Source organism: Histomonas meleagridis, assembly GCF_020186115.1.
Source record: "Histomonas meleagridis strain 2922-C6/04-10x chromosome Unknown contig_30, whole genome shotgun sequence".
NCBI lineage: Eukaryota > Parabasalia > Tritrichomonadida > Dientamoebidae > Histomonas > Histomonas meleagridis.
Window position 1 is genome coordinate 30,241 of NW_027150858.1, and position 25,818 is coordinate 56,058.

Below are 25,818 nucleotides of genomic sequence, written 5' to 3' on the forward strand. Positions count from 1 at the left end.
AAGCATTAAATGAGCCATATGTTATTAAATTTAACTTTTATAAATTGTGATGGATCTCATTGATTTCTTTTTCTTCTAGCAGATGATGTAAATTATCAAGTTATTATTAAACAAGAAACGTCTTTAGAATGTTTGCAATATATCGAACATAATTACAGTAATTATAACTGACACTATAAAAAAGAAAATTATCCAGAGTTATGTTGTTATTTTCTATTGTGGATGACATTTTTTACAAGTACTTCCATGAGTATATGTCTTCAAAAGTAAAATACTAGAATGTATTTTGTGAATTTGATGACTTTCAGTAGTTTGTGTGCTGATGTTAACTTTTGTTTTGATATTTTCCTTTTTATTGTCTTCTTTATACACTTGAAATTCGAGTTGATTTTGTTCATCTGTAAAACTATTTTCAGTATTTATCGAAAGCCAAGAAGTAGCATTCAGAGAAGAAAATTCTGAATTAGAATTTTCTTTTGCACCTTTTTACTTGGTCGTTTTTCACTCAGTGAATTTCCTATTATGGTGTAACCTTTTTGTTGTGCAATTTGAAGTGCTGTTTCAAATTATTAAAACATATTTCAAATTATTAAAACATATTTCAAATTATTAAAACATATATTAAATTATTAAAATGAATATTTCTTGCATTAACATCAATTCCTTTTTGCTCTAAAACATATTTCACAAGTTCAATATTTCCTGTTTCTGAAGCAAATGGCAAAATATTTTTTGGAATTTGATTATTTTGAAGGAAATATTTAATTATATATAAATTTCCATTTCTTGCTGATGTATTTACAACATTGCTGTTGACTTTTATACCTTTTTCTTCTAAAAATGTTAAAATTTCATAATTATCCTCATTAATACATGCTAAATCATTGATTTTTTCATCAGCATTTGATATATTTCCATTTTCATAAAGATATTTAAAGATATCATTTCGGTGAAATTTAATTGGTGTTTCAAATGCATTTTCAAATGTCGAATGATTTTGTTCACATAAATGAATAATTTCTTCATTTCCGCCTGCAATTGCATATTTACCTGCATTATTTACATTTGCACCATTCATAAGTAAATATTTAAAACATTCAATTGAGCCAAAAAATGCTGCATAATCAATTAATGTAACATTTTCTTTATTAATGAATGAACATCTTTCATAAAGTGATGGGTCAATTGTTTGATTAAAATTAAAATTTGTTTGTGATGATATTTCTTAAAGTTTTTCGATTTCATCATTTCTAATAATTTTTGTAATTTCATTTGGATTAACTCCTTCTTTGATTAATTGCTTATGAAGCTCCCAATCATTCTTTGATAATCCTTCATAATTTTTGAAAAAAGTATCTTCAAAGCCATATTGATTTCTATTAGTTTGTTTTTTGTTTTCTTCTTTATAATGTGCAAAATATAATGATTGAATTTTTTTAGTGATATTTAAATCAATTAAATTTTGTTCAATCATTTGTGCTATCACATAATAAGATTCTTGTGTATTGATTCCAGATATATACTTAATAAAAATTGATATTAGATTCCCGATATTTTGATTAATTTCATCATCTTTTTTTTGAAGTGTTTTTATAAAATTTAAGTAGATATCAAATGTATTTCTTTGTGATGAAAATGCATTATATACTAATTTGCATACAATAATATTCAATGTATGAGGAGAATTTGAGTCGAATATTTTCATTGTGCCTTGAATCGTTGAAAGAAAATTTTCTTCCGTTAAACCGAATATAAGCCTTTCAAGTTCAATCAATTTTGGGACAGCTATGATTGAATGTTTGGAATTTTTATAATTTGGCGTTTCACTGCAGACATCAGGCATTTGTTGCAAACCTTATACTCATATGAGTCTTTCTCAGTTGAGAGGAGAATTCAAATTTATTAAACCGATATCGGTTTATTCAAAAATCTATCGTAAACGCGTGGCGGAGAACACTTTTCACATCACAATTCATACTACAAACACAAAAGTGCTACTATTTACTTCTTATGAATTTCATATTGAAAAATTGTTTGGTTTTAAAAATAGTATGTGAAAAAAAATTTCTTCTGGGCTTAAGGACAAGCTATAATCTTCATTTTTTTTTAGAAAGTTGCGAAACCAGGTTTAAAAAGGATCCTTCATCCAAAAGTCACTTTTGATTCCCCAGGCAGTTTGAAGATGTTTTTCACAAGTTTATAAAAATTAACCATTGAAATAATTTTACAGCACATAGTAAGTTTATACATAATTTTCAACTTTCACTATTTGTTGATTCCGAACTTTCACTTGTTTGACTCATTGATTCTTCTTCCTCCTCTTCTTCTTCTTCTTCGCTACTTGATGTTTCAGTGTCCGATTTTTCTTCTTCTTCTTCTTCTTCCTCATAAGAACTATTTGAAGAACTGCTTGAAGAAACATTTTTGACCTCTGTTTCTTCTGACAAAGATTCGTATGTAGTATTTTGGCTTTCTTCTTCACTTTGGAAACCATATGAAATTATAGAAGATTCTGTATTGATATCAAATGAGCTTGATTCATCACTTTTAGATCTTATAATGCTTTCGCTTTTGAATTCCTTTTTGGTTTTCTTTCTTTTAAGCTTTTTCTTTCCGCTTTTTTTGGGATTGTTTTTTTTAATCGGATCTGTTCTTTCATAAAACAACAAATATGGTACCGGTTTTCTCTTTGAGCTTACTGAAGAAGATCCAATTAAGTTTTTTATCTCTGTAATATTTGACACAAAGAGTTTCGAGTCATTCGCCAAAATCCATAAACGGCTTTCATATAAACGGTTAACGGTTATATAATGCCCAAGCTGAAGGTTTCTTCCGATGTGGACGACGATGCTTCGAAGCTTGTAGTTATAATCACCAAGGACAAGGCTTAATGGGATTTGTATATAGTTAAAGGCTTTAGCAAATGTTTTTGCGTTTCGATCATAAAAAAATCGTTGGATCTGTACAACAAAATTATCGGGAATTACCTTAAATTTGGAATAAATAGTGGCGTCGCGATCTTTCTTGCATTGGGTACAATTCCATTTGTCTTTACCATTAAGAACTTCTTTCTTGAATGAATCTTTGATTAAATCACTGAGAGATTTGTTATAAACTTTCTCTTCAAAACTGACATAAAAAGTGGTAAAGGAGTCGTCAACTTGTTGCTTGTATTTGCATTTTGAGCATTGGAATATTTGTGATTTTTGAATTTCGAAAATTTGTGAAAAACGAGGGATAGGGTCTTGATCTGGATTATTTTTATTGATTTTGTCAATTGTTGAGTCAAATGAGTCTACTAAATAAATAAAAAATTCTTGGGCATCATATTGAGTGCCAATTTTAAACCTACTTGTTTCTCTCCTTACTCCACTGAGAATGCTTCTAGGTGATATCTTGAAACTTTGCTTTTCAAGATCCATTGTTTTTGCATAAATTTTGTAAAACTTATACAGTGGAGTTTTTCGAATAAGCTTTGCTTCTTTTGATATGGTAGAACTATATTTAGCAAAATAATTCATGACATATTTGGAAGCTAAAAGTGATTGAAGAATTGCATTACAATAACATGTACTTCCGATGTTGTAAAAGTGAAAAAACTTTCTTTCCTTGGGGAAATCTTCTGGGAGATTTGAGAGAAACTCGTTAGTTACAGAATATCCCACTCCCATTTCCCAAAAATAATTTCATATCATATGTCAAATCGAATAAGAACGTTTTACAATTCAAATTGTCTCATAGAAAATATTGAATATCCATTTTTTTTTCTTTAAACCAAGACAACTGCCGTCAATAAAGATAGACGCGGCATTCAAAAACATGATTTTTATATATCAGAAGTATAGCAAAATTTTAGATAACTATCATTAATTCTAGATAATTATTTGCGGGATAAAAAACCTAATAAGTTGATAAAGCAAAAACTTTATTAATTTGAACAGCAGTCTCTATCGTTATCATAGAATTTTTTATTTTCATATCACATTTCATAATTTAATGTCAAGCAATGAACCTTCTACGAGTGATAGAATGAAACTTTGGAGACAAATAGAAGTATTCATTGACAAAAACTCTAAAGTCAAAAGTCCAACTTTTAATCAATATATTGAAGCAATCGAACTTTGGGAAAGGAAAGATAATCTTAATGATTTTGAAGAAAGCCTTAACCAAGCACGAAATATTTCAAAACAAGTTGCCACTGTATACGGTGAAAATCTCAATAAAATTGCAAGTTCATTTGTCCAAAAAGCACAAATTACAGAAAACATTGAAAAAACTTTAAGACTATCAGAGAAAAGAGTAAACCTCACCAAAGAACGTTTTACCATTGATCCCAAAGCATTACTTCAACCTTGGAAGAAGAGTCTTAAATATCAAAAAGAGATCGAAATTCTCGATGTCATCAAATATTTGGTTCAAACCCCATCAATTTCAATTCAACTTCTCGAAAATGGTAACATTCTTGAGTCAGTTAACAGACTTCAGACCGCTTTACAAATATTTAAAGATAACGATAAAATGAATTTTGCAGCTTTAAACGATGTCAAAAAGAAGCTTGAGTCTTGCAAGAGGAAGATCACTAATACCATTTTTGAGAATCTCTTCAAAAAACTGTTCTTTACTGAACGGCCACCTAATCTATCATTTTTCAACACTGAACTAACACCAGACGAAATCAGCCAAATAGGCGTTGATCCTTTGATGGAACAAAGTTGTCAAGCTCTTTTTGTTCTTCAAGAGCAAAATCAGTTTATCGAAGATCTAATCATGAAAATGGCTTCCTTGTTTTCTCAGCTCATGGTTGATACCCTTAAAGAGATCAAAGTCAAGCCCACTCGATCTAAAGCCGAAAGCAAAGATTTATTTTCCGAATTTGTTGATATATATCAAAACAACTCAGTCAACAATCCAATTATTGCTTACTTCGATGCGCTTCTTTGCAAAATTTGGGTTCTTTTCGTCCGGTGCGACAAAATCGATCATTTTTTGCCAGGGCAGGAAAAAGTGACACTTGTACCGATATGGAACAATTTTTCGATTGAAATCAAATCATTAATAACTGCATTTACTGTAACATTAGGTGACAAGCATTTATCATCACACAAATTAATCTATAAATTAGTTTCCGAAGATGATTCAGGTGCCGAAGGAAAAATCCATAATTATATTCGACAAAAACTTGGTGTACGTCATTCCAAGTTTAATTTTCTTCTTATATATCCTCTTGTGAATAAGTTCCGTGATTTAGTCATCAAAGTATTTAACTTTCGAAGTGAAATCGATGAACTCAAAAACAAGCTATCGTTCGACCTCCTCCTAACCGAAAAGCTGATCAAACAGGACTTAAAAGAACCGCTGACAAAAGTGTCAATCACTCAACGGACGATCAACGTCGACGGTTTTTCGGCGCCTATCTTTATGAACACTCCAACGTATATTAAGAACATATATCATTTTACAAATGCATCAGAACAATTTGACTTCATCAAAAACACTTTGTTAACAATTGTATTAGAACTTATCCATTTGTTTTGTACCGAATGTGAAAAACAATTGAACACATACGTATTAAATCAGCCGAATAACTTTTATTCGGCGAAACTTTTAAATGATATTTCGCGTTATGAAAGACATCCACTTGTTCAATCGATGATTTTCGATGGCAAAACGACATTAGCGCCAACACTCTTAAATCAGTTTGAACACTTCGAATTAGAGAACGAAAAAGATTTATGGAATGGTACGAAACTGATCGAAATCGAAGAGACAATTCGCGAAAGTTTCCAACTTCCATTACTTGCTACGATTGCTGAGTCGTTATTATATTTCACTTCTGAAACACGTAAAATTATTAACGAGCATAAAAATTTATTCCATAAAACGTTGCATGAACAAATACAAAACGAATTAAAGAACGCGAATTCAATTGCCGTTAAATGTATTTGTTTCATACACATTGAAATGCGATGCAAATGTTACAACGCAATCGCAACAACATTTACTGGCGCGTCGTATAAATTCTCAAACAACGCATCGCCGCAAGAGGAAAACATTGTGTCGTTCTTAAAGACGTATAAATTAATGTCTGAATTACTGTCACATAAGTTAACGCAATCATTATATTTGTTCGCTTTTGTTAACTTGCCAAAATTGGTATTTAATTTGTTCGTGAGATTTATACCGAAAATTACAGAAATTAACGAAAACGGTTCAAAGGTTTTGACAAATGACGTGACACTTTTGAATCAAGCATTCATTTTGCTGTTCCAGGACTTGTACCAAGAAGACTTCAGAAAGGCATTCTGGTTCACAACAAACGCTTTCTTGTCTTCTGAGAGATTGTTCGCACAGATTAAACTCGCAAAGAAGTCATTCACATTTGAAGAGCTAGAGCCGATCTTCGAAATGCCGCAAAAGGCTGCCGAACAATTTAACGGGAAAATGGCGCTGAGACAACTGTATGGATTCCCTGCAAACGCAAAACCCAATGAACTTAAAAGTTAAATTTGTTTTTATTTGATTGAAATAAACAATTTTTATAAAAATTCTTTCAGCTGATCAAACAAGTGTTTGACTTGGAAGAGCCATTTCGAAATTGTTTTGTTTAAAAAAGAATATGAGAACAAAGGCATTTATAATAAAAAAAAATAACAAAAAATTGACTTTATTTCATGTGACCATTTAAACATTCAAATGTGAAGTTCAAGAGTTTATTTTTGTGAACTTTATTTCAAATCTCTCTTCTTTTTTCCAAAAACTCATGAGTTTAGGAGAAATTGAAGAGATAACTATTGGATACTTCAATCAACTTTTACATGGTTGCAATCGTATTCTTTGTACAGAATCAAAATGTCGTTCATGCCCAAATTTCTCCGATAATATCCAAACAGAGACAGATGCTGCATATGAAGCTCTTCTACTTACGAGGAATCATGTGGCTGCAAATCACCTTTGTTATGGGGTTAATCCAACTTTAATTCATCCACAATATATTTCTACTATTGTTTTATTTGATCAATTTCTCGATGACCTTGTACAGAACAAAATTGACCTCAGCAAAGATTTTGTTTTTGCTTATGAAGCCTTTTCAAATCCCGATATATTTGGTCTTTCATTTCATAGTAATTCTTTACCCTTATCTCTTACTAATATTTCACTTGATGACGCCAAGCTTTTTTCACTTATTTCGGCGATACCTCAGCATGGCCAATTTTTATCGAGTAATTTTCATACATCTTATGAACTTATGATCAGTTCTCTTATACACTCCCCATGTGTTGATTCGTTCCATCATATTCGTACACTTATTTTCTCCTTTATTTTTGAAATTTTTATTACCCCTACAAATTTCCAGTCAACACTTGTTCCACTTATGGATCATATCATGATGTTACCCACGAATTCTAAATCATATTTTGTTAATAACATCACAGCAATGCCAAATCTATTCCGTCACATTACAACTACAGTATTAAACTCATTTTCATTATTTTTAATTAGCACTTCAACATGTTCACTTTTGGATAAATCCATTCAAACTTCGATTCAATTTATTCAATTTCTTAAGGACACCAATTTAACTTCTGAATCACCATTGCAACTAGATTTTAGCAATGAAATCTTCGCATCATATTTTGACCCACTTAAAGAGCTTTTAATATTTGAAGCATCAAAACTTTCAGTGTTTTGTTTTCCAGCAATTTTGCCAATCGAATTTAAACGTCACGCATATTCGGATGGTTTACAAGGGAATAATGGGCGAAGTAAAATGATACGAATTTCAAGACAAAATATTGTACGAGATACAATTCGTATAATATCGCAAATGTCACAAGAAGATTTTTTAAGTCGAATTTCTGTGCAATTTATTGGCGAGGAAGGAATTGATCAAGGCGGTGTATCAAGAGAATTTTTTCATTTATTAATACACAAAATATTTTCACCTGATTATGGAATGTTTGTAATTATTAAGAACAAATATTATTGGTTTAAACAAATTTGCGTCGAAGATTTAAACTTATTTAATATGATCGGAGTCATTATTTCATTAGCAATTTATAATCATATCGTTCTGCCAATTAGATTCCCTTTATTATTATATAAAAAAATTCTGGGATGGGATATCAAAATGATTGACTTCGAAGAAATTGAACCTGAAGTCGCGAATTCTTTTAAACAAATGAAAGAAATGGAAAACGTTGAAGATTTATGTTTAACGTTCACGGCGGTTGTCGATAACTTCGGTCAAAAAGTCGAAAAGGATATCGTTCCGGGGGGGTCTGAAATAGCGGTTACCAATGAAAATTTAGACAGGTTTATCTTGTCATACATCGAATGGTATTGCAATGAATCGATTAAAAACCAATTCAATAGTTTTAAAAATGGGTTATTAACAGTTCTAAAACAAAAATATTTAAGTATATTTTCACCCGAAGAAATGGATATATTGGTAAGTGGTGAAGAAGTATTCGATTGGGAAGAATTAGAAAAGAATGCAAAGTACTCTGATGGGTTTAACAGGAATTCGAGGTGTGTTAAATGGTTTTGGAAATTGTTTAGCACATTGACAAATGACGAAAAGAAAAAGTTCTTATTCTTTGTGACGGGAACAGACAGAGCGCCATTGGGCGGACTGAAGAACATGGTGATCACAATACAGAAGGCGGCAAGCACAGATGCGCTTCCTGTCGCGCACACGTGCTTCCATATTCTGCAGCTGCCGGACTATAGAAGCGAAAAAATCCTTCGAGACAAAATGTTGTTCGCACTGCAGAACTGCGAAGGCTTTGGACTTGTGTAATTGCTATTTGTTTGATTTAAATTTGTCGAAGGTGAAATTGATAAAAACAAAAAATTCACATACTTTTAAAATAGAACTTATAAAATAAATATTAATTTTAATGGATTATTATGTTTTAATATATATGAATGCACAATTCTCATTTCCAGTTTCTTTGGTATTACAAAAGTAACAAGAAACAAAAAACAATATCATTTCATTTAGAGATTTAAAATTGAAAAAAAACATACAACTTATTATAAAAATATTGTAATGTACTATTTTTTTTATAAATAGCTTTCAAATAAAATTTTATATGAAAATTATGTATTATCTTTTTCATTCTTTTGAAATATTTAAAAACTAATTTAAGTACTATTATTCTTCGGTGACTTGTAAAGGGCTAAAAATTAAAAAACGACAATTTGCTTTGAAGTTACCAAAATTCCAAAATTGGAATTGAACATTTTGCAAAAAAAGTAACCATGGTGGTTTACAATTTATTAAAAAAACTAAAATTATTTTTGTTGTTTTGCTTCACAGAGCTCCGATTTCAAGTGAATTTTGTTTTCTTGGTATTGAAGATGAATTTCTTTTTCTTGGTGCAGGGATGACTGGGTTATCATCATTTCCACCAAATCCTTGATTGCTTGGGAGCGTAAAGCTTGAGTTTCTAGCGATGGTTTTAACATTAGCGAATGATGGTAATTGTGTTCCTCTTGCCAACGAAGCAACTGAGTTAGTTCTAGCATTTGGGAAGCGCCCTGGGGAGAATGCAGGTATAGCTCCACCTCTTGGCAAAGAAATCCGACCTACATTTCCTTTACCAGGGCCTGAAATTCTTGGAATCGGTTGTTGCAATGTTGTAACTCTACTAAACGATTTTGCGGGCTCAATTTTTCCCTTTCCTGTGCTCTCTTTGTTCTTTTTAGTTCTCTTTCTTGACGGCGGTTTTGGCGGTTTTGAGATTTTGCTTTTGGCCTCTTTCGTAACGTTCTCCTCATCGTCGGAGGACCCCAATGGGGGTGGTATAGATATTGGCAGACTCTGTTTGGGATTTTCAGAAAGCGGCGGTTGTTCATCGTCAGATGAGCTTAAAGGTGGAGGGAACATTCCATTCGAATCAGATGATACCAAAGGTATTATCGGCTGAGAGCTCATTGTTCTAATGCCTCTTTTAGCCATTCTTACGAACTTAATTTCTGATGAATTTTCGGTTGAATATGAATCTTCGATCATATCCAATGGAGGAACGCCTGAAATATCCGACATAAGTTGTTTCTTACGTTTTTCTTCACCAATGTTTTGCGACAATGTTTCGTCACTTTTCCTTCGAGGAGGTAGCGGCGGTTTTTTCTTGCGTTTTTCTTTGAGGTTTGGCTCGCTGATGATGCTGCCAGGGTTCAGTGAGTCCAAAGGTGCTGGCATGTCGACTAGTCGTTTGGGTGATGGTACCTTTTTGATCATAAGTTGTAAATTGGTTTCATTATCATCCAAATTAATTTTCGGATGATTATTGGTGACAATATGTGACCTTCGACGCATTACACGCGAATGCCTCTTTCGATGTTCGCCACTTGATTGTTTGCTTCCTTTGATCATTGAAGAGCCAAAGTTTTCGATTGGTTTTACAGCTATTGTATTACGCGATTTTTCTTCAAATTGCTTCAGAAGGTTTGGCAATTCAACTTTGAATAACATATTCGATGAATTCTCTGATCCAGTTAATATTCCGCCATATATATAAATCGATGAGCGATATGCAGATAATGAGAAGTTAAGTAAAGCTTGCCTGTCATTACCACCAGACCTTAAGTTGTACGATGTTGTTCTTGTATTGGAAAAGCAGACACAAAATGGTTCAAATATTTCCGTTCCATTTGTGCCGCCCATACAGAAGAACCACTTATGTATTGCAAATGACTGACACAGGTATCGTCCTTGGATTGGCTCTCCAATAACTTCTGAACGTTTCCATTGATGTGTATTGATATCAAATAAAAATAATGTCGATAAACTAACGTTAGCCTTATCTTTTCCTCCGAATATTAGCATATAGTTGGATCTCGTTGTCGCAGTATGGAAGTATCTTGGTTTAGGTGAACCAGGCACATCTATTTTTGTCCACTTTTTAGAGATGGTGTCAAATTTCTGTAAATCAGCAAAAACTTTTGTTGAATTCCTCCCACCGAATAAGTAAAGATCATTTGCATACGACACTAATGTATGACCATATCTACCGCCTTCACTCGGTAATTCAAGTTCTTCCCAATCATTAGTTGCAGGAGTATATTGCCAAAACTTTTCACTAATTTGTTCATTTGAATTTAATCCACCAAAAATATAAATTTTGTCTTTGTTAGATACGACTGAATGATAGATTAAATCTCCAATTGGACATTCCATTTGTTGATGTTTCATTGTGTTTAAGTTAATATCAATAATATTATGTGAATATTCATTGTTGTTTTTACCACCGAAATAATATATATGTTTGTTATATATAACACATTGATGATATGAAAGATTTGGAAGTTGTTGATCAAGATTTAATAACGTGTATATCATTATTTTATCATAATGTCCATTCGCTTTATAACTTTCGATTTGTGAATCTTCAATCATTTTAGTTAATTCATTTGTTTCTTCTTTATTCGATAGTTCAATCTTAAAATCAAATAAACGACGTTGTGACTTAGAAAATGTTAATACTGAATCATTAATATTATATCGGAATTCACATAACTTTCGTTCAAATAAAACTTGCTCTTTCCTCATTTTAGTGGTAGTAAGTAATATTAAGTTATTAAATAAATGTAATGTGCCTTTTTGTGGTATGGGTTCGATGATTTTAACATTATAAGATTTGAGTAATTCACGATTTGGCGATATAATAACAAACCCGTGAAGTGAATCTTGGAGTGAAGTAATTTGAGGACTCTGTTCGTTTAGGCGTTTGATGTCTTTTAACGAGTCGTAATGCACTTGATACTTCTCAATGACCTCAGTAAGGAGTCTTGAATCTGGATGAGTTGGAGGAGTAACTGTACGAAGTTGTAACAAAAATGTCAAATATTTATTGTATTGCTCAATTGGTAAATCAAGAAATTCAAGAAGTGTCTTACTGGATGGATTAAGCGTGGAATTATATATCTCTTCAAGTTTCTCATTCCACGCTTTGTTTTGACTTTTGATTTCAAACATCGATTCAACACTAGTTAAACTTTTGCAAAAGTCTACTGACTCTTTAAAGTTTTCAGAAAAGTCACAAAAGATATCTGAATATTCTGAGTCAAAAAAGGTGCCTCTTTCTTCAAAAGCAAGTTCAAGAATTGAATGGACTTCAATTAATTTTTTGTAGAATTTAAAAATATAAATGATTTCATCAAAAGTTATAAGATGTTCATTCATTAGACATGATGGCCAGTATGAAATGAAGTCTTTGAGAGATTTGATAAATTGCTTTTCAGTTTGATGTAGTTCTTTAAGTAGATCTGTCCGACGATTTATAATGGCTAAGTACTCTTTATTTAATGTGCACTTTAAAGTTAGGTTTTTGGTCCGTGCTTGGTTTAATAATTCATTGGCGGGATAATCATCTGGTGGAACAAAACTTCCAATTTGCAAAGATGAATCAGAGTGTGAAAATGTAAATGAGTGATCAATGAATTCTAACAAATCCTTGAGTGTTTTATCGGAAAATTGTTGTGGATCTATAGTAACTGGAAATTTTGGAAATTTAAATTTTTGTGTTGACCTGACGTTGACATAAAATGTTATTTTGTTTTTTTGATTTTCATTCATTACTGTTAAATAATATGCAGGAAGTCTATACCTTCCACAATCATCTGTTCGAATAATCTTAGGATATAGAGAAGACGGGACTTCATTTGGTCCAAGAGCTCTTTGAATGTAAGGAGTGGTAATTCCAATAATATTTGTTTTTAATTTATTATCTTTAATAATTTGTTCTGATGTTCGTCCATTCACGCTCGCTGCGTGAAACATTGTTGAGTGGATTCCATCTAATGAAATAACCGCAACTTTTCCCCTTTCTTCCATCTGCTGGATAAAGTAATCAAAAAGTAGTTTCACAATTCAGTGCACAGTTTTGAATGGAGCTCAAAAATCGCAAACGACGCTAAAAAATTATCATTTAAAGTCATTAAGATAAACATAAAAATTTGACTATTTGATTTGATAATATAAGATGATGCTGAAAATATGTTATAAATAACAATAAAATTATATAAATAAAAAAATCTTCAAATTTTAAGTGATTTCATTATTTATCGTAGAGGTTATGCATTGAAAATTCTGAAAATGCGTTATCGTTATATTTTGTTCGAATAAATAATTGGCGCCAAACAACAAAAATTGTTCTTTTAATAGATGTATGCATATTTAAAAAGTATATTAAGTTCTTTAAAAAAAAAGTATTCAGATTTGTTTTACAAAATGTATTGTAATTTGAGTTTCCTTTTTAACAAATTATTATTTAGTTAAAAAGAAATTGGAATTAATGTCTTAGTAATTACTGACTCTTCATAAAAGGAAATCTTTAGGTCATCCGTTGTTTCAATTCGATCCATATCTATTATTTCTTCTGTTCCACCGCATCTTTCCCACACTTCCCGCAGTGTTTCGTATCTCTTTTTAAGTTTCAGCGGTATGAATGCGCCCACACAACCATCAACAGTCACATAAAAAAGTGAATTTTCTGAAGACAAAAAATCCAAAATTGGAGATGAGCAAATGAAAGCTTGCGTCTCATTAAGCAATGGAGTGCGGCCAGAAAATTGTCTAATAAACCCATGTGATGCATTGTTAGGAATTTCGAGAAATGTGATTTGTCCATTCGATTCACAAACAGCCGTTAACCTATCAATTGGTGTTAAAGCGGACACATTAGTACTAACGTCACTAGTAGAAACATATTCGAACTTTTCGCTTGAGTAATTGTATCTTAATACAGAAACTGCAGAATCAAATGTGATCCAAAGATTTTGAGAAAAGAAGGCCATACCTGTGATTCTACTGTTTGCCTTGAGAATTGTTTTGCTTAACATGAGCTCGTTGTTTTTGATTTTAGCAATTCTGAGTAAATCTCCTGAATTTATCAGAAGTCGATTGTTATAGAAGCAAATTTGTTGGACACAGAAATCAAATGAATGAGAAAATTGAGGAGTTATTTCTTCATTGACTGCATATGTAGCAATTAATATGTCTTTGAGGTTTTCATTTAGAACGGCAATCACAAAAGTGCCATTTTTCTTTTGGTGTATATTGAATGATTTACAACGGCCATTGAGTTGGAGCGATTGAATTATTTGTGTGCCATCAAACAAAACAATTGAATTTTCAAGAAGAACAAATTTGTAATTATTAAAAGTCAAAACTTGTATTACGTTTTGATCAAAATCATATACAGAACTAAGGCGATGTTCAATTTTCGCCTTCTTGATTTCTTGTATATATAATTTATAATTTGATACGTAAACTAATTTTGAATCTAATTCACACATTGACATTACATCTTTAATTCCAGTTGAACATATTTTCTTGTTTGTGTATAAGAAAATTTCATTGTTATCAATGAAAGTGAACTCATTTTCATTTATCTGTAACATTTCTGAAATATGATCTCCGAAGTATATATACGAAATTTCGCCAAGTAAACCTTTTTCTTTCGAAATCATCAGCTTAAAAATTGATCCGTTTTTACATGCGCCAAATAAATGACCAAATTTTTCAAGAGTAATTAACTCAGTTATTGGAGAAGGGAAAGAATATTCTTCACCAAAGCCATTAAAGTCATAATCAAGAACAAAAAGTTGACCTGAAGATTGAATCTTTTCATCGAATGCAGCAACAATAATATATTTTGGTGTTACTGTTATTGCTGTGATATCAGCTCCATCGAGATCGATTTCAAATGAAGATACATCTTTAAAACTACGTTGAAATAAACTTATCTCATTATTAGTTGTTACTATGACTATTGCTGAACTGCACGAAGTTACATATTTGATGTCATTCTTCATTTGCGCTTCTTCTTTGCCATTACAATATATAACGTTTTTCATTATTTGATAATGTTTTTTTCGAAAATATAACGTTTTGATTGTGCAACCATCTTCGTGAATATTAGGATTACTTTTACCGTAAACAATTTTTGCTTGTGTTGAATTAGAAAATAGGACTTTACTTGAAATTGAATATAATCGACCTTCTCCCAGTTGTGGATCAATTTCAGCTAATGGTTCATTGTCACGAGCTAATTCACATGTAACCTTATAAAGCTTGTTTTTGCTGGAGATAAAAAGGTTTTTATTATCATAAAAAATTGATTTCGGAATTGTATTAAGTTCGATCGAGTAAAGTTCAGAAAATTCAGAATTTTCGGTTTCTTGGGGGTTAAATTTTACCAAAGTTAGAGGAAGATTTGCACCAGCACAAACAATCGCAGACGAAAAAATTTTGAAGAATGTTGTAAAAGACGGAGAACTGGAAAGTGTAATTACGTTACAATCAAGAGGATTGATAATAATAAAAAAATTATCGCTGGTAAAAAAACAAATAAATAAATCTATTTGCTTCGGTTCAGAAACAATGTCACCTTTGGTTTGGAATATGAGTTTATCATTCGTAAAAATGGAATTAGAAGAATAAAAAATTGGAGATGAAAATTCATCATTTTTGTACGGAATTAATCCAAGTGCATCATTTGAAACTTCGCATATAAGAGTAATTTCTTCTGTGGACGGATTGAATATATAGACATTTTTGTTTTCATCATGTTTAATTAATACGAAAAAAGAATTTTCTTCAGCCCCTGGTGAAATTCCTGTAATAAAGCCGTCATGAACGTCTATCATTCGTGGAAAGAAATTTTGATTATCTGTTTGAATGAAAAATATTTGTGAATTTTCTGCACTAAAACAAATATATTTGAGATTGAGGCATACAGAAAAATAACATAAATTACCCATTGTTTGTGGAAGCATTATATTTTCTCTCTGTTGGAAAGGGTTTTTTAAATCTGATATTATTACATTATAATTTGTCAAATAAAAAATTAGGTTCTTGCACACTGCGCACCATTTGACTGGAGTTTCAACATGATGCGTTTTTAAAGTTTTATAAAAAATATGATCATTCTCATTTTTGAGTGAAACAATTTCAATTCTATCAGTATAACAAAATACCGATTCGAAATTGGATTGAGATTTGCGTAAATAGTCTGTGCAAAATACGAGACATTGGGATGGAATTAGGGTTTTATGTAGAAATTTCATGCTTTCATTAAAGCTGCCGATCAAAAATTCAGAGCCATACACCAAATAAAAGAGGCGCCCCATGTGAAGTGAAAAAAATATTCATTTATTAGAAATGTGTTTTATATATGATTTTATATTATGTCAAATAAAAACAAATATCAAGGTAATCTTAAATATCAAGTATTATAATAAATTTTTAAAAAATGATAATTCCATACTCTTATTATAATACTTTTTTTCCGCTGGAAAAATCAACAAAGAAAAAATGTGTACGACACACCGTTCTGATTTAACTTTATTAAGATGACAAAAACATTCAGTATTAGATCGAACATATTAATCAGCTGCATACATCAAAAAATTCATCGGATTTAATACGATAAAAAATTTGTTAATCGCAATCGAACAGAAGAATGAACAATGAAGTTTCAGTCAAAATTCAGGTTTTATATTATTTTTTTATTGCTTAGTTATTGTAATTTTAATTGGTGCCTCATTGTTAACAATTTGAATCTTTTCATCAATTGGTTCTCCGATTACTTCTCCAGAAGGATTTCCAATTGTGTACTTGATGCCTAACGCAGACTTCACTGCCTCGTTTTCAGACTTCAATATTTCCAAAAGTTTTTCATCATCAGTTTCGACGAATATATTAATTTTATCAGTTGGCTGTAGCCCGAGCTTCTTTCGTGACTGTTGAATTCTGTTTCTAATTTCTCTTGCGTATGAGATGTCAAGTATTTGATCAGTAACTTGCAAGTCACAAAATGCTGTGATTTCGCCATCAACACCACCTGCGTATTTCTTTTCATCAGGTGAAACGAATGCTCTCATGATATTAATTTCTTCAGTAGTGACAGGTGTATCAGGTAACACATCAAATTGTGGAGCAGGTTCTCCATTAACTTGTGCTTGGACACTTTTGTTGTAAAGTTCAGCCATTTTATCATATGAAAGTTGTTTCAATGCTTGATTTATATCCTTTAATTTCTTTCCATACTTACGTCCTAATATTTTACCATCAGCTTGCGCAGTGAATTGAACATATTTACTTTCATTAACATCATAAGATATATTAAGAACGTGAATTTCACTTGTGATGTAATTTGTGAGTGGTTCGATCGCAGCTTTAACTTTTTCAGAGCATACGATAATTAACTCCTTTAACGGTCTTCGGATTTGGATTCTCTTCTTATCACGGACAGCTCGTGCGATACGGATTGCAGATTGCATAAATCCGACTTGTCTTTCTATGCTGGTATCAATTAAGTCCTGATTTGATTGTGGTAACATTAAGAAGTGTACTGAGTCAACCTTTTCACTATCTTCAAGACCTGGCTTAAGGTTTTGATAAGAATATTCAGAGAAGAATGGAGTGAATGGCGCCATTAATACTGATAAGTTGAATAATAATTCATATAAAACTGCAATTCCTGTTTGGTAATCTTTTCCAGACTTAAGTCTTTCACGATTAAGTCTAACATACCAATTGGTCATTTCATCAATGAACTTAACAAGTTCTGGGAGAACGCTATAAAGATGATATTGCTTCATTTCTTGATGTACAAACTTGATGATTCTATTTAAGCGAGAAAGAATCCATCTATCCAAAATGTTTGTTGATTCTTCGGCTAATTTCTTGTTACGCTTGAAGTTATTTCCATGACGTAAAACTTGTTGGATGAAGAACTTGATTGAATTAAGCCATGGTAACATTACATCGCGTGTAACTTGGCGAACACCTGCTTCCTTAAAGCGCATTGGATCTGCATGTACTGCTGGTGAGTTAACTAAGTATAAACGTAATGAATCAGCACCAATTTCTTCCATAATTTTCATTGGATCTGGATAGTTCTTAAGACGTTTGGACATCTTCTTGCCATCTTCAGCTAAGATTAAACCATTGACAATAACGTGCTTGAATGGTGATGTGTATCCTAAAAGAGTGGATAAAACTGTAAGGGTATAGAACCAGCCTCTTGTTTGATCTAAACCTTCGGCGATAAAGTCTGCTTGGATGAACTTTTTACCTGAGAATGGAATATGATTTTGTGAAAATGGCATTGAACCTGATTCAAACCAACAGTCAAAGACTTCTGGAATACGATGTAACATTTTACCTGTCTTTGGTGACTTGATTAAAATGTTATCAATCTTATGCTTGTGGATATCAGTGATTCCTTTGACACCTGAAAGTTCTTCTAATTCAGCTATTGAACCTACAACTACATATTCACTATATTCATCATCGGTCCATATTGGAATTGGGGTACCCCAATAACGGTTACGTGAGATGGCCCAATCTCGGGCACCCTTAAGCCATTCAATGAATCTGCCATCACGAATAGAACGGGGCACCCAATCAGTGTTACGTGTGTTTTCGATTAACTTTTCACGATTGGCTTCAACACGAACAAACCATGATGGAACTGCACGATAGATAAGTGGGGTATCCGATCTCCAGCAGAATGGATAGCTGTGGACAATTTTACCAGTTTGGACAAGATGACCATTTGCTTTAAGATCTGCAATGATTTTGGCGTCAGCATCTTTGACATACATTCCTGCATAATCAGTTACTTCATTAGTGAAACAACCATTATCATCAATTGGACAAACGATTTTTTCGCCTTTCTTAATAAGACCTTTCTTCATACAAGCGTTAAAGTCTTCCTCACCAAATCCTGGAGCGATGTGAACAATACCTGTACCATCTTCATTAGATACATAATCAGCATCAATGACTTGGAAGCAACCTTTGTCACTCCATTCTTTGAAGTATGGGAAAAGAGGCTCATATTTAATACCAACAAGTTCTTTTCCTAAGAATTCTTCTTCAATTGTATATGACTTCTTATCCTTAAGATTGAAAATTTCACAAAGTCTGTCTTTCATAAGGACATATTTCTTTTGTGTCTTGTTGTCAACTACGCGGCAATAAGTGAGTTTTGGATTAACTGCAAGTGCAAGATTGGATGGAAGAGTCCATGGTGTTGTTGTCCAAGCTACGAATCTGTAATCTTTTCCAGGAACAGTGAATGAAACTGAAAGACATGGATCACTAACTTTTTGATAATTCTCACCAGCTTCAAAATTGGAAAGTGGTGTCTTACAGCCAGTGGAATATGGCATAACTTTTACACCACGGTAAACAAGATCTTTGTCCCAAAGTTGCTTAAATACCCACCATTCAGATTCCATGAATGAAGGATCCATTGTCTTATAACAATTTTTGAAATCTATCCAACGTCCTGTACGACCAATGATACGTTCCCACTCTGCTTGGTAACGAAGAACAATTGATCGACACTTTTCATTATAAACATCAATACCCATTTCTTCTATTTGACGACGATCTGTAATTTTAAGATCACTATCAACTTCGTGTTCTACTGGTAATCCGTGGGTATCCCAACCAAATCTTCTTTCAACATTGTGACCAGTTTGATGTGCATAACGTGTAACAACATCTTTAATAGTACCTGCAAGAATGTGACCATAATGTGGTAAACCAGTAGCAAAAGGAGGACCATCATAGAATACGAAATCAGGTTTGTCTTTGTTTAACTCGAGAGATCGATGAAAAGCATCAATTTTGTTCCAATATTCAAGAATTTCTTTTTCGATGTCGCCTAATAGGCTGCGATCATCTACTTGTTTGAACATAAAAAAAATGGTCCGACATAACTGAAAATTGAAAACTTAAAATTCATTGGCCACATTGGAAAATTGTATGATAAATGATCATATTCATTCTGAAAAAGTCAAAATGCTGTCACTTCTGAGTCTAAGTAAAGTATTCAAAAATTTCTCCATTTCATTTTTTTTTTCTATTTTTTAAATTTCAAATTTCATGTTTTATGTATTTATCAACAATACACAGAATTTGATTAATAATTAATTTTCAATATGTTTGGTGAATTATTTTTAAATAAACTATATTTAATATGCAATACTATAATTGGTTTTTAATCCACCGAGGGTAATAAAAAACGTTAAATTCAGGGGGCCCCATATCGAGTTACCAAAAATATCTGTTGAAAAAATGAGCACACTTGAAAAAACAAAATCTCTAATACAATCATCAATGTTTCCTTTAATAAATTATTATTATGAAATTAGTTCTAAAATTACCGATGATAAAAATTATTATCCCAGTGAAATACATATCATCAAATATGATATCACAAGCATGGATAAACAAAGTGCTCAGAATCTTATTAAAGTAGTAAGTCCTCAAGATGTTTTAAATAAGTTTTGCCCTAACTATAAGTATTCCCATGACTTTTTAAAAGAATTTTTGCGTTTTTACTCATCTCAGCAAAAAGTTTCAGAAGGATATGTGGTAATTGTATGTTTTCAGTTACTCCAATGGATTTTTAATGAAACTGAAAAAAATCCAGGTGATTATTCAATTCTTATTGATTGTTTAAACTTAATTGGTGATACTCCAATTAGAAACATTGTCAACCATATTACCAGGTCCTTACTTCAAGTAATTTTTTCCGAACCATCAAACACATGGAATGATTCGTTTTATGAAAGCATTTTAAAATTCATGTCCAACAATAAGTACCTTACAGCTCCCGACTTTTATAGGTTTTCTCCTTTTCTTAAGCGCATTTCCACGAGTGTTAATAAAGATTTATCCAATTATATGATTAAAGTCTTAACTGATCTTGATGCTTGTAATGCCCCAATTTTACAAACAGAAGACATTCAAACACTTTCCTTAATTATTTCCCCTTATATACAAAAATTAGACTATGGCGGAATAGTTTTACTCGAACGATTTATCTTCCATTGTATCACTGAAAATGATTTAATTTTAATACAAGATTCATATATGATGATAATATTAGCATTGATAGAACAAATACAATATGCAACACAACCATATGAGTATCCAAATAACACAAATACTAATCCTCAAATAAATAATGAATATACATTAAAAAGTCTTACATATCAATTCTTAACTGCTTTAAATGGAGATATTAAAGATAATGATGAACCACCGTATGAATGTTTGATTGATTCAATTGAATTCGAAAAATTAATGTCTTCGGAAATACTTAAATATTCACAATTGATTTCAGCAGCATTTAAAACATCGGAAAATGATATAAAAGGAACAAAAGTTCATAAAGCATTTTTCGAAACATTTATGATGCATATAATGGTATTATCAAAGAATTTTTATTTCCAAACTTGTTCATGTTTTTTATATATATTGCAATACTTTAAAAATAAAGAATTCTTTATTAATAATATGGAAAATTTAATAAAATTAATATTTCCTGATTTAACAAATCATGTATTCCAAGACGAAAAACTGAACATTTGTATTAATTGTATTCGAAATAAATTTATTGATATTTTAATTGATATTTCATCCGATTTAATACTTAAATTAATTTTATTACTTAAAGAAGAAGTTTTTATTTTTACTGAATTATTATTAAGAGTTTTAAAATCTTCAAAATTTAATTTAACAATTTTAAATAACAAAGAATTCTTATATGCAATTTCGTTAAATTCTTTAAAACTTCAACAATTTAACTTAAATGATAATTCACAAATTATATTAAAAACAAGAAACTCCATTTTTATAATTATGTCTGAACTTGCTTTAAATCCATTATCTTTATACTCAGCAATTTCAAGTAGTAAATTTATTTATGGTTATTATCGATATATATTTGAACAACCTTTAACTTTTTCAGTTATAAAAACATTACGAAATTCGATTTCACAAATCCAAATTAAATCAAAAGAAATTAAATTAAAATCATTAATTTCAAATATTAAAAATACAATTATTTCATGCACAGTTAATTTTGATGATTTAATATATCAAAATTTATGTAAAGACTTATTAAATAGTTTAATGTATTCTTTTAAGCATAATCCAAAAATCTCATTAATGTTTGAATCATTAATTGATCCATTTTCAGATTATATAATAAAACAACCAAATGAACAAATGCTTTTAGATATATTAACATTTTATTCATATATAGCTTCGATAAAAAAGCAATTTGAAATTAATGAAATCATTTTTAATAAATTGTATAAATGTATTAAATCTGTTTATAATAATGAACCCACGATATTAATCGAACAAAAATTATTTTGCTTATTATGTAAAAATATATCAATAAATTTAGGTTCAATGTTTTTAATTTCGGTGCCTTCTGTTTTACCTTTAATTATAGCGATTTTTGGTAAATCAAAAAGAATTGTTCCGATAATTAAATATATTAACGATTTATGTGAATATTCTGATTATAATCGAAGACTTTGTCATGATGGTGATTTATATTTAATTTTCTCGATTTTTATATGTTCTAAAACAAATGAAACAATTATAAATTATCGTGGATGTCAATTCTCATTACATATTGATGAAGAAATAACTCAAAAATATGTTGTACCTTTATTAACAACAATTATGATTTCTAAATCAAGTAAAATCAATTCACATTATTTAGTCGAAAGTATAGTTAAAGAGGAAAATCATCAAATTTGTGATTTATTAGGTAAATTAATCACAAAATGCCAAAGTATTCCATCTGCAATTTTTTCATTAAGTTATTCTGATGCATTATTTGATGTAAATGGTGTAAATTCATTTGATTTAAATAATAACTTTACTGTACATTTTATGTTAAATCTTGATACACAATTATTAATGGAAAGTAATGTCCATATAAAAATTTTAACAATAACTGATACCTTGAATAATCAATTAATAATATTTCTTAATCAAATGGTTCTTTATGCTAAATATGAATCAGTTACAACTCGAACAACTGTTGTTTTAATGAAATTCCAAGATTCGAATGTATGGAATCATATTTCAATTGTTTTTAAGTTTCAAGAAAAAGCTCTTTCATTAAATAATTATAAAAATTTGATACAATATAACGATAGTGAATTATGTAATTTTAGATTTACAGAAGGACCACTTCAATTAATATTTGGAGGAATTGATGATCAAGACCCTATAAGTCCTGAATGGAAAGATCATCAATTTGGTAAAATTGGTGATTTTCAAATATTTCCATTTGCTTTTGATAATAAAAATGTTAAAACTTTAATTAAATCACCTTGGAAAATCATTGATAAATGTTTATTCTCTACAAATATTATCACAAATCCTTCAATTAAAGGAACTTTTAATGTCGAAAGAAATAATACATTTCAACGAAATAAACCTAAAAGTAAATTAATTATTAATGTATATGATAAATATCCTTCACCTTTACCTATTTTAGATGCGATGGTAAATTGTAATGAATGTAATACATTAGTTAAATTCTTTAATCATTTTAATACATCTTCATTTACTTATACTTCAATGATTTTAGGTATGATAAGTCAGTTATTTAAGAGAAGTATAACGCCACAAAAAGAATTTAATGGTGTTGATTTAATTCTTTATAATTTATCTAAATCACCTGAAAAACTTTCATCTGATTTATACTTTTCATTTTTTTATGTGTTTGGTAATATAACTTATAAAGATCTTCAAAAACAATGGTTTGATACATTTATATTAAATCCTTTGTTTTGGATACAATGTTCTTCATCACATTTTTATATAATATTAAAACATTGGAATTCTAATTTAGTTGAAACTTATGAATATATTTTTAATGATTTTAATTCTGATGTTGAATCATATTTTTCAAGTTTATTAAATCAATATATGTTATTATTCTGTTTGAAAGAAGATTATTCATCAGAATTTATAACTGAAAAGAAGAATTTATTAAATGAAACTTATACGAAAGAAATGATAAATAAATGTTCGGATTTGTTTATAAATTTACTTTCAAGAATTTCATTTATTATATTAACTGAAAAAGATATAGAAAATTTATTTCTACAAATTAATAATTGGAAAAATAAACAAAATTTAATTCAAATGTTTAAACTAACTCAAAATATATCAATTCCGATCTTAAAAGAAACAAAATTATTAAATAAATATTTGTTAAATCTTCATTCATTATTAAATAATGAAGATATTGATATCATCGAAAATTGTTTATTAACAATAATAAAATTAACTTATCAAAACACTAATAGTTTCATTATACATTTAATAAGTTCTGGATTTCAATTTAAATCGAATTCCAATCAACTTGAAATATTAAATAGAATGAGAAAATACATTAAAGAAATTCCTGAAATATTTATATTAATTTGTATTTTATCATTACATTTAGGTAATCAAACACATGGAATTGTTTGTCAAATATTTAAAGAAATTAAACAATTAAAATTATTAATGAAATTAAATTCACTTTGGTATATTTATCCAATTTTATTATCATTTAAAACTAATTTAGAAAATACACAAGAAATTTATGATTTTATTTCATATGTTTTGTTTTTGGAACAAGATGAAAACAAAAGAATTAATGAATTTAATCAAATTTGTTCATTAATTTTTGTCGTTTGTAATTATTATAAAACAGAAATTAATCATTACTTTATATTATTACAAAATATTCAAACTTATTTAACTAATAATAATTTTTCAAATAAATTTTTCGATTTCGTTATACAAAACGCATTTTATTTTTGTTTTTATTCATTTTCTACTAAAACACATCATAAAGAATTAATAGATTTATATAAAAGTTCGATTTTTTATGAAAATGATTTTAATATAATAACTTATCCAATATTAAAAAATTATGATATACAAATTGAAGATGATAATTTTATTTATGACATTTCATTAAGAATTGAAACAGATTTATTACACCAAATATTTTCATTAAATTTAGACGATTCTGGTAATTGGAATAATCTTGAAGTAGCAAATATTGGAATTTCATTAATTAAAAATTCAAATTTGAAAAACGAATTCTTAAAATATTATAATATGTTTTTAAATTTCATTGATAAAAGTCAAATTAATGAAAATGTTCGTAATAATTTAATCCAAAATTCGGAATTTTTCTTCCAAATTAATAAAAGCAAAAGTGAAAATTTACTAAAAAGTTCTTTAAATCAAATATTTAATACAATTAAAAATGAATTTAAATATATATATCAAATAATTAAAGAAAATTCTTTAACTTATGATCAAAAGAACATTAATAATATAAATAATGAATATCAATTATATCAAAATAGAATTCCTAATAATATCAACAATAAAATTATTTATGTTCGTGATTTTTGTGTATGTAATAATTGTTATTGTTCACCTAAACTTAAAATTAAAAAACAATTTAAGCCTAAAACTTATAAACCATTTTATAATGATATAGCAACTGTAACATATAAAACAACAGCAACATTAATCCAATATACCAAAATTACTAAAATTGTTTTTGAAGTACATACTAAGAAATTTATAATAACATCAAATGTTAAACAAAGAATTATAAAATTTAATGAAATTCAAAGTTTATTTATCAAACGTAAATATACAGCAATCGAAATAATATTATATACAGGAAAATCATATCTAATTGATTTTGAAAATAATAAATCGATTAATCGATTAATATTACATCCAGTATCAATAAATGAAACTAAAAACAATGTAATTGAAATGTGGCAAACAAATCAATTATCAAATTTCGAAACTATAATGTTATTAAATATAATTTCTGGTCGAAGTTATCATGATTCGTCAATGTATTTAATATTTCCGAATGTTTTATATTCATTTGATGATATTAATTCTATACGTTCTGAGATAACTGTTACTGAAACAAATATTTTACCGAA

At 29.6% G+C, this 25,818-nt stretch overlaps 6 protein-coding genes across 6 annotated transcripts; 2 read left to right on the forward strand and 4 right to left on the reverse strand.

Moving 5' to 3' along the window:
* Positions 1-2,255: 2,255 nt before the first annotated feature.
* Positions 2,256-3,422, reverse strand: GO595_004813 (cysteine proteinase; the record flags this gene model as incomplete). The annotated part of the gene is made up of 1 exon (XM_067917986.1): positions 2,256-3,422. One exon carries the CDS (start codon positions 3,420-3,422, stop codon positions 2,256-2,258), a length of 1,167 nt encoding a protein of 388 aa, XP_067774831.1.
* Positions 3,423-4,029: 607 nt separating this feature from the next.
* GO595_004814 (uncharacterized protein) lies at positions 4,030-6,504 on the forward strand (the record flags this gene model as incomplete). Its single annotated transcript, XM_067917987.1, has 1 exon — positions 4,030-6,504. The coding sequence occupies one exon, from the start codon at positions 4,030-4,032 to the stop codon at positions 6,502-6,504; it is 2,475 nt and encodes an 824-aa protein (XP_067774832.1).
* A 1,624-nt stretch (positions 6,505-8,128) lies between these two features.
* On the forward strand, positions 8,129-8,800 carry GO595_004815 (ubiquitin ligase; the record flags this gene model as incomplete). The annotated part of the gene is made up of 1 exon (XM_067917989.1): positions 8,129-8,800. The coding sequence occupies one exon, from the start codon at positions 8,129-8,131 to the stop codon at positions 8,798-8,800; it is 672 nt and encodes a 223-aa protein (XP_067774833.1).
* A 516-nt stretch (positions 8,801-9,316) lies between these two features.
* Positions 9,317-12,841, reverse strand: GO595_004816 (Kelch motif family protein; the record flags this gene model as incomplete). Its single annotated transcript, XM_067917990.1, has 1 exon — positions 9,317-12,841. One exon carries the CDS (start codon positions 12,839-12,841, stop codon positions 9,317-9,319), a length of 3,525 nt encoding a protein of 1,174 aa, XP_067774834.1.
* A 440-nt stretch (positions 12,842-13,281) lies between these two features.
* On the reverse strand, positions 13,282-14,865 carry GO595_004817 (uncharacterized protein; the record flags this gene model as incomplete). The annotated part of the gene is made up of 1 exon (XM_067917991.1): positions 13,282-14,865. One exon carries the CDS (start codon positions 14,863-14,865, stop codon positions 13,282-13,284), a length of 1,584 nt encoding a protein of 527 aa, XP_067774835.1.
* Positions 14,866-16,518: 1,653 nt separating this feature from the next.
* Positions 16,519-19,725, reverse strand: GO595_004818 (isoleucine--tRNA ligase, cytoplasmic; the record flags this gene model as incomplete). Its single annotated transcript, XM_067917992.1, has 1 exon — positions 16,519-19,725. The coding sequence occupies one exon, from the start codon at positions 19,723-19,725 to the stop codon at positions 16,519-16,521; it is 3,207 nt and encodes a 1,068-aa protein (XP_067774836.1).
* Between the last annotated feature and the right edge of the window lie 6,093 nt (positions 19,726-25,818).